Source organism: Strix uralensis, chromosome 4 (assembly GCF_047716275.1).
Source record: "Strix uralensis isolate ZFMK-TIS-50842 chromosome 4, bStrUra1, whole genome shotgun sequence".
Lineage (NCBI taxonomy): Eukaryota > Metazoa > Chordata > Aves > Strigiformes > Strigidae > Strix > Strix uralensis.
In genome coordinates, this window is record NC_133975.1 from 105,452,154 (window position 1) to 105,461,399 (window position 9,246).

At 58.9% G+C, this 9,246-nt stretch overlaps 1 protein-coding gene across 1 annotated transcript; it reads right to left on the minus strand.

Moving 5' to 3' along the window:
* Positions 1-1,097: 1,097 nt before the first annotated feature.
* On the minus strand, positions 1,098-7,848 carry NKX2-1 (NK2 homeobox 1). The gene is made up of 3 exons (XM_074865210.1): positions 7,796-7,848; positions 2,697-3,073; positions 1,098-1,897 (listed from the first exon to the last, which is right to left on the minus strand). The coding sequence occupies exons 1-3, from the start codon at positions 7,846-7,848 to the stop codon at positions 1,227-1,229; spliced, it is 1,101 nt and encodes a 366-aa protein (XP_074721311.1). The 3' UTR covers positions 1,098-1,226.
* Positions 7,849-9,246: the final 1,398 nt, after the last annotated feature.

The following is a 9,246-nucleotide window of genomic DNA, read 5'->3' on the forward strand; positions in this document are numbered from 1 at the left end:
CGGAATACTTTGCTTTCTCTAGCAAGAAGTCTCTGAGGTGCCCCCCGCCCCCCCCAATAATCGGGCTAATGAATTTGGACTCGATCCCTTCGCTCTCGAGTTGTGAATCCCACGCGTTTGCTTGTCACTTCTGCACGCTGAGGACTGATCCTGCATCCCGTTAACTCCCTGGTGCAGCTCCCCTCAGGGAACAGGGTCCGGGCCCTGGGAGGGACAGGGGCCTGACAGGGTTTGGCAGCATATCGGGTTGTTTTTCCATCAAGGAAAAAAAAAAAAAAAAAGAAAAAAGAAAAAAGAGATGCGGGGAAGGGAAGGTCGGGAAGGGGAACCAAAGGGAAATAAAAAAAGAATATTCGTAATGTGTATAATTTATTAGAAGCTTCTTAGGAACTATATTTAAGCCAAATATCTACATAAGTTACAACAGGAAAAGGCGGCGTGCGCAAATAACAAACTGCCAGAGGATTTACGACGGGGCGATCAGTGTCCATAAAAAAGGTGGGGGTTGGTTTGGTTGATTGTATTTTTTTTTCTTTTTCTTTTTACAACAAAATATACAGGCTACTAAAAACTATGGGTTTAGTCCAACTTTTGACAGCATTATACAGCTACAGGTTCACATCAAACGTAAGGAGGAAAATAAAAGCCAAGCCTTTGATGACTCCACGTCTCCATCCGCTGGCCCTGGCGGCGGGGCTGGGAGGGGAGACCGGGGGAGGGGGGAAGCTGCTTCTTGTGTCTGGGTGACGCGAATGCGTTTTTTTGGGGAAAACCACCCCATCCCCCAAAATCTCTATATTTACATGCAAGTCCTAGACGCTGGCAAAGTGTACATCTGAAATCCAAGCCTTCGGACCATGCCTAGCGATGGTCCCCTTTCTGCAGACTGCTCCGTGGTAATTAGTCAGAATTTTTTTTAACACCCCATAGAACAACCTTGGGAAAAAAAAGAAACAAAAAAAAAAAAAAAAAGAAAAGAAAGACCCCAAACCATCAAGAGTATCACAAAACCGAACAAAAAAAAGTCTCTCTCTCTCAGAGGTCCTCAGAGAACCGCTCAGTAAAACGGGGCGGGGGGGGCGGGGGGAGCGCGAAAGAAAGAGAAAAGAAAAACACCCAGTAGTTTGGACAGGACAGAGATTTGTGTGACTGGAAAATCTGCCTTTTTTTTTTTTCTTCTTTTCTTTTTTTTTTCTTATTTTTTTCTTTTGCTTTGTTTAATCCTTTCACCAGGTCCTACCGTATAGCAAGGTGGAGCAAGACATGGCAGTGCCATAGTCAGAAGTAGAAGAGTTTAGGTGAGACAAACTGGAGACTTGGCTCTGCAGAGAGGAAGGGCTGGCCGAGTGCTGTCCCATGTCTGGAGACTGCCCCGCACTGTTTGTCTGGTGGCTCTGATGCTGTCCGAGGCTGTTGCCATTGGTAGCCACTGTGATCGTTGTAGCTGCCTGCTGCTGATGGCTCTGGATAGCTGCTGTGGGTGTGTTGGAGCCTGCTTGGCAGGGCTTGCCATCCTTTACAAGCACTGGCACCGCCACCCTTCTGGGAGACTGCTGCTGCTGGCAAGAGCCGTTCTCCTGTTGCATCTGCTGCTGCGCAGCCTTGTCTTTGGCCTGACGTTTCATCTTGTAGCGGTGGTTCTGGAACCAGATTTTGACCTGAGTCGGGGTGAGATGTATCATGCTGGCTAAATGTTCCCTCTCCGGGGCGGAGAGGTATTTCTGCTGCTTGAAACGTCTCTCCAGCTCGTAAACCTGGGCCTGGGAAAAAAGGACCCTCCGTTTCCTCCGCGGCGTGCTCTGGAGCGGGGCCATGCTCTTGCTCACGTCTCCCAGGGAGCCGAGGCTGCCCATGCCGCCCATGTTCATGCCCGAGGACGGCGCCATGAAGCGGGAGACTGCAAGGGAGAAGGCGGCACGTTTTAGGGGGCTCGGCCCGGCCCGGCCCGGCCCGGCCCGAGCGGGGCTCCGCGCTCCGGCGGCCCCCGCCGCCGCTCGCCCCCGGCGGGGCCCCGCGCAGCCCCCCGGCAGCCCAGCCCCGGCCGGGGCCTCGGGGCGCCCCCGCTCCCAAACAACGGCCCCGAGGCGAGCGGCGGGCGGCGGGACCCCCTTCTCTCCCGGCCCAACCCCGGTCAATAAAGGCGACCGCTCGCCCCTCGCCCTTGCCCCGGGGGTGACACCCGAGCAAGCCCCTGATGTGACAGCGCGGCGGGAGCGGCCGGGACCAGAGGGCTCCGCCGGCGCCGGCCGGGGCGGACTCGCCCGCTCCCCCCCGCGTCTCCCGGGACGCGGCTCCCGCGGCTCCGGCTTCCCCCTCGCCCGCCCGGTGCCGGGCGGCGCGCAGGCGAGCGGGCACCGCCGACTCGCTCCCGGGCCCCCGGGCCGTGCCGCTCCCGCCCCGCTGGACGGCGAGCCCCGGGCTCCCGCTCCCCGACATCGCGGGGCTTCCCACCCCTTCCCCCGCAAAAGCAGCCCCGGGAGCCTGACATGAAAGCAGCCGGGGGAGGAGGGACCGACCGGGCACGATCCTCGGGCCGGAGGAGGAACTGGGGGGGCGGAGGGGGGCGGGGGGGGGGCGGCTGGGATTTGGACCGACTTTTGCCCTGGCGCGGAGCCCCCCGGCGCTCGCTGCCCGCGGTGCGGCGGGGCAGGTGCGCGGCCACCCCGCGTCGGCCACCCAGCCCCGGGCTGACTTACTTGAGGAGAAGCGGGGGTCCGGGTTGGTGCCGTACCATCCTGTCGCCGAAGCGCTGTTCCGCATGGTGTCCTGGTAAGGCGGGAGCTCGCTCATGTTGCCCAGGTTCCCATTGCAGTAGCCCCCCATCGTAGCATGGGAGAGCTGGGGGACCCCTGCCGCTGTCATATGGTAGGCGGCAGTCACTGTTCCGTTGTGGCCCATGGGGTGCTGCTGCATGGCCGGCTGAGAAACCTGAGACTGTCTGTAGGCTGACAGGGGAGCCCCCAAGTTACTGCCCTCCATGCCCACTTTCTTGTAGCTTTCCTCCAAAGGACTCAAGATGTCAGACACTGAGAAAGGAGTCGTATGCTTTGGGCTCATCGACATGATTCGGCGGCTGGGGAAAAAAAAAAAAAAAAAAAAGGAAGGGGAGGCAAATCTTTTTTTTTTTTTTTTTTTTTTTTTTTTTTGCCAAATATTCTGGTGTTGCCTTAACGCCGATCTTGTTGGATGTACACGTAACCGAGTGGACGAAGTCCGCCTTAATTGGATTGAGTGGAGGCTCAGGGCTGCCTTTCGTTTGTTTTAGCCAGACGCCAGGTTTTAGGCTGCCACCAGAGGCGGGGCATAGGCACTAAAGCAACAAGACAATAGAAGCCTACATCTTGCCCAAGATAATTAGCTTACATGCTGATGACAAGGTAAACACCTTTAAGTTTTACTTGTCAGGATTTTTTTTTTATGTCTTTAAAAAAAGAGAGAGAGAGAGCGGGAGAAAGAGGGAAAGAGAGAGAGAGACCCCGTGAGCACAACTCATTTTATTTTTCTCGGGGGTGGCAATATCGTGGACGGGAAATGGAAGGCAAGGAGAAAAGACCCCCATCTGACTGGGTGAAAGGATTTAAAATCAGCTCCCGGGTGGCAAGGCTGTCAGCCCAGCCTTTGTGAGAGCTGGGGAGACAGGGCTGAATGCCGGCGAGCTGAAGGACCGAGTCCCCCTCTCCCCCCACTAAGTTTGGTCTGGCAGGAGCTCGGCCGCCGGGAGGGCAGCTCTCCGGAGGGCAGCCCTTTCTCCCGGGCCAACGCTCCTGGCGGCCCGCGCTCCCCGCGCCGGCTCGCCCGGTACCCCGGCCGGCCGGCCGGCGGCGGAACAGCGCTCGGGATTTCGCATCTCGGGAACCTTCTCTATGTCTGCTCAGACCCCCAGTGCGAGACCCCCAGTGCGAGGACCGTTTCTCTCCCTAAACCCATAAGTTCCGTTCACCTAGGGATTTCCTTCCCCCCCCCCCCCCCCCCCCCCCCAACCTCAGGGAGAGGCGGAAGATGCAAGTTTGCAAAAAACAAGGAGTAATTTAATTGCCCGGGGCGAGAGACCGCTATAGAACAGGTTAGTGCAAAATGTTGCTCGTTATTCTCAAAGGTAAAGCCTGTCACAGGCTCTCGTGGTCCCTCTGAACCTGAAGCTGCTTTCTAAGGTTATTTATACAGCACGGGAGCTGGATGGAGAAGACCTCTCAGGTCATCTGCTACACCACCTTGCCAATGAATTCCCTGCCGTTTCGAATAAACTGTAATTTCTGGCACTTTCGGATCTGCCCTCGGATCCGGTGTGAAAACAAAAGCGAGCCCATTCACAGCCACAGACACGTACATGCAGCCAGCAGCGAATGTCACTCGGGTCTTTGAAGAAATCGCCCAAGTCGTCTAGTGTCTCCAGAGTTTATATTTCGGGGTGTTCCCGGGCGGAGGAGAGAAACCTCCCCCGAGTGTTTCACACCCGGCCTACGGCCCTGGCAAACCCAATTTAATACAGCGATTACCTGAATATTAAGAAAATTACAGCGAAGGTACAGTTAACCCAGTGACTTTGAAGTGTCAAGTAACTATTTAGTAATTGCACTTGTAAATATGTTTGTGCTCGGCTGGTTCGTGCTTAAAAATGCAAAAGTGCACTTGCTACCCGGGAATAACTAAATATCTTTGTCTAAAGTGGCAGCATAAATAGCCGGTCGCTTTGTGACTGTGCTTGATATTAGTACATAAGGATCATTTTGCTTCAATTGGGAGGCTCTCATTCACTAGGCAAGAAACCGTTTAGGAGAAAGTAGGTTCCCGTATGAGAGTTAACATCCTTCAAGTGTAAGCCTCAGCCTTGATTACACTTTAGAGCTCTGCAAGAGGTGAGCTTTTCCACACAAATATAATCGGGGGAACTTTCCTTCAATCAGGCCTCCAGCTCTCCTACATCATCTCAGCTGCCTCTTTCGACACCAGCTCCCTCAGGGATGAATACCCCGAAGGGGGCTTGTTGGGAGTCTGCTGGGTCACCAAAGGCAGAGAAGGGCGACTTTGGGATAGAAAGGTGGCTGCTTCTACCTCTTTTCTTTCCAGATCTTTAGATCTTGTCTTTCCGGATCCCTGCAACATTTCTCTTCTCTCGCCCCACTCCCCCCCCCCCCCCCTCTTTTTTTCCCCCTTTCTGCGCGGGTTTTTTCCTACAGAGAGAGACACTCGACCTTGCCTTGGTGGCTTCCCCTCCCCCGGATTTCTCAGGCACATCAGCTCCGTGCCTGTTTGACTAGCCTTAAAAAGGAGGGGGTGGTTGGAGGGGAAAAAAAAATTAAATATCACAGGATCCACCAAAATGACGCTGCGGTCGGCTCAAGTCAGAGACGAACGGCAGCGAGTGACCGCGCGATTTGTGGGGTAGGAGCAGCGACTCCTTTTCTCTCCAGGGAGTGCGAGGTGGGGCAGCTGGGGAGGCCCCAGCGCCGGCTCCGGCGGCGGGGAGCGGCGGGGAGCGGGGGCGGAGGAGCCGCCCCGCCGCCCGCCCTGCGCCTTCCCGGGGGCGCCGCCGGCACGACCCCTTCCACCGCCGGCTGCGGCTGGGCGAGCTTATTTCTCCTGAGCGCAGGTTAAACCGTCTCCGAAACACTGCTCCAGCCCATTACCCCGAGCGAGTCCAAGCCTCTCTGCGCGGGGTCTTGCCGAGGGCAGTTAACGCGGGGGGTCTCCGTTCCCCTCCGCGGGGGAGCGGGCTGAAACTCTCTCAGTTAGAAATACACCGTCGCGCGTCCAGGCACAGCTACGCCCCGCAGGGTCCGGGCAGCAGCACTGTTGAGACCCGCTAGATCGACCGACCTAGTGAAAAGGGAGCGGGTCAGCCTCTGCTCCTCCTTTCCCGCCCCAAATGAGCTATAACGGGGAGAGCCAAACCGCGGAGAAGTGGCGAGAAAAGCTTCTCCACTGCTGCCCTGTCCCGTCCGCTCACCCTTTTCTTTCAAACCGTCCACCCAAGCTTCGCCTGCCAGAGCTGGCCCCCCGCAGCCCCCGGGGAGGGTGGCCGCCCCGACAGGGTCCTGCCTAGGCTGCCTCTAGTGATGTGTTCGTTTACCTGGTGATGCTGCTTAGTAAAACGCTCGAGTTAAAAAGAAATGCTAAGGAGGAGAGCAGGAAAGATGAGATGCGTTTTGCCTGGTGGAAGCATTTTCATGAGAAAGGCACGGTCTTCACCCCGTGTTTGCAGAATGCGGCTACACGGACGTCCCTTCAATAGCTTCTGACCCCACACAATCCGTTTGATAACACTCGAGAGGTGGAAGAATGGGAGACTTTGTCAATCAAATGGTGCCAATCCCAATGGAAACGGTGCCACCAAGACCGCAGCACGTTTCCTCATCAACTGGATTGCGGGGGCTGGGAACTCAAGGATCAGCTTTTGAAAGTGCGCACAGGGCTCTCCAAAGACAACAATGTCTTTTCTATACGAGCTGCTGTGCCTCCCCAAGGGGAATCAAATGTGCTCGGCGAGCCCGAGCCGCCGAAGGGCTCCGGCTCTGCCTTGCCACCCGTTTCGCCGGGCAGGAGCTGCGAGGGGGGGGTGGTGTGGGGTGGCATTTCTGCCTGCTCCGGCGCCTAACTCGGCTCCTCGCCCCAGATTGCTTTTCCCCTCCTTCAGGCACTTCCAGGTCCTGCGGTGGCTCCGCGCCTTTCCTCCGCCAGCGGAGCCCACGCAGGAGCGCGGCCCCGATTCAGCGCAGCACTTGAGCATGTGCTTAGGTGTGAGCGGCCAACTGGGCTGGCTGAAACCCTCGGGGCACCTGGGCTCGGAGGGCAGAGGGGAAGGACCCCATGCAACCCTCAGGCAAATCCTTTCTCAACAAGAGAGACACTTTTTAGGCGCAACTTTTTGATACAAAGGCATGAGGCGCTCCCTGCTCCCCGTGGGCCGGTTCACGGGTGCGTGTCTGGCTGCGCCAAGCCACCGGCACACGAAGCACCCCCTGCCCAGCGCTGCCGCCCCGCTCCCAGTGCCGAGGGGGCGGCCTTGCCCGCAGCCTGCCCGCAGCCCTGCCCGCAGCCCTGCCCGCAACCCTGCACGCAGCCTGCCCTGCCGCGAGAGCGGAGATCGGCGGCGGGGCCAGCAGTTTCTGGAGAAGTCTGAGTTAAAGGGGGCAAGAGCAGAGCTGGGACGAAGTCTTTCCTCTCTCCTGGTCACCAGCACAACTCTAACACATCCACAGAGAGATTTAAATTACCCTCCCAAACCCCTGCGCCTGGAACAGGGGCACCACCGAGGCAGCTTGCTGCAACTCTCCCTTCTCGACCCACCCTCAGCGAGATCATGGAAACTTCGTCAGTGATTTCTTGTGCGAGCCCGTGTAATATACCCCCTGTCCCCCTAGCCCCCCCAAAATGGAAGATGTGCCCAGCACACCGTGTCCAGAGCCCACGCCGGGAGGGAAGGAGGGAGGGAGCGGAGCGGTGCGGAGGTTCCGCAGTGGCCGGGAAGGGCGGACACGGGTGGCTGTCACCACCGGCCGCGGGCAGGGCGCCGGGAGCCGCTCCCTGCCCGGGGGGCACATACTTGGGCGTGGAAGGCAGGAACAGACCCAGACACTCTCCCTGCCAGCGCTCCCTAGGCACAGGGCGCTGGGGGGGAAGAACTCTTGCTGTGACTCACCGGGACAATTCCCCGCCGTGGGGAAGCCCCCCTGCCCTGGTTATCTCGTTCGGGTGGGAGAAATCCCGCAACACAACGGTCGAAATATCTTCCCCTTCGTGTGGGAATCTTAAGAAAATAAGCGAAACCACCAAAAGCTAAAGCGAAAATCCTCACCCCTCCGCAGCGCACGCACAGTTGCTCCTCCAGCTGCTCAGGGCGTGGAGCATCTCGCGTCTGGGGTTTCTCGGGGCCCCTCCGCCCCCAGTCCCCGGCGGCCCCACTCGCAAGGCTCTGTGCGAGGGCAGCTGTCTCCTCGCAGCTCTTTCCCCTCCTTGCCCAATTCCTGGAGGACGGCTGAGCCCTCCTGCCCTAATCCTCCGACACCCCCCCCCGTCTCTTCCTTTGCCGGGCCGTTCCCGGCCAAGAGGACCAGGGTGGGGCCAGGTGCGGGGTGCCAGGGCAGGGCTCCCGGAGCCGCCGTGCCCGGCGGGGGGGGTCCCGCGGCACGCCTCGGCCCGGCGGCCGCACCGCGCCCCTCCGCGGCTGCCCCGCGTGGGGACCCGGGGAAGGGGCTGTTGGCAGGCAGGGATGCCCCGGTAGCCTGGGCTGGGCAGCAGCAGCACTCGCGGAGGGGTACGGGCTGGTGTCTGACCCCCTCACCCCGGCACCGTTATTATTGGCAATTAATATAACGTCCTCCACGTCTGCCTTCCTTAATGCCAGCGGACGGCCACCGCCGCCACGCTGTCAGCACGCACATACACGACTTGTCGTTGCCCTGAAGCATCTTTGATACACCCAAGCCAGAGGTGATTTCTGCGGAGGCTTTCTGGAAGGTGGTTGCTGAGACAATTCGCAAAAACTTCTTCTATAGAGATAGTTAAGAATATAGGCACGGATTATATAGATATAAATATGTATGTAAATACCTTTTATCCGTACATACCTACAAACAGAATCCTGCCGGGATCGATCTATTTCTGTGTTTTTAGATACAGCTATCAGTGTCTTATATCGGACAGTTTAGGAGGTATGTGCTTTCATATGTACCCCCAGGCATGCCTACACACCCTCGCGCGCGTGGGGTGTATACCTCCGGCAGTGGGTATGCATGAGTATATATTTACGCATACATTCATAGTCCTCAACCCTGTAGTCTCGAAGAGTTTCAAAAAGGAGCTCAGTTTTTAAGTGGGTCACCTCGCCGCCCTCCCCTGGCCGTCCCTCGCACTCCCCCGGGCTCTGCCCTGCAGCGGCACCGCCAGGCCCGCGGCCGCGCCGGCGCCGGGGGAAGGGGCTCTCGGCTCCGGGGGGGCCGTACGCGGCGCCGACGGACACGCGTGTGCCCGTGGGTGCAGGGCGGAGGGGCGGGCCGGGAGCTGGCACCAGCCCTTGGATTTTTTTCCGCAGCCCTCTTCGGCGGCGGCGACGGGCGGGGAAGGGGCGCGTTGCCCGCTGCCCCCCTGGTTTGGTCTCGAAGCCCCCCTTTGCCCCCAGGCTGCCCCGTCGAGGGGCTGGGAGAGCTGCAGCCTGCCCTGGGCGCGCCGTGGGGCGGGGGCTCCGCGCCCTCCCGCGCCCTGGGGCCTGCGCAGGGCCGCGGGCCGGGGCTGGGCCCGGGGGCCCCG

Coding starts and splice junctions, on each gene's coding strand:
- NKX2-1 (XM_074865210.1), bottom strand. CDS start 7,848: ATGCTCCACGCCCTGAGCAGCTGGAGGAGCAACTGTGCGTGCGCTGCG. Junction 3,074..7,795: donor TGTGCGTGCGCTGCGGAGGG/GTGAGGATTTTC, acceptor TTTTTTCCCCAG/CCGCCGAATCATGTCGATGA. Junction 1,898..2,696: donor GGACCCCCGCTTCTCCTCAA/GTAAGTCAGCCC, acceptor TCTCCCTTGCAG/TCTCCCGCTTCATGGCGCCG.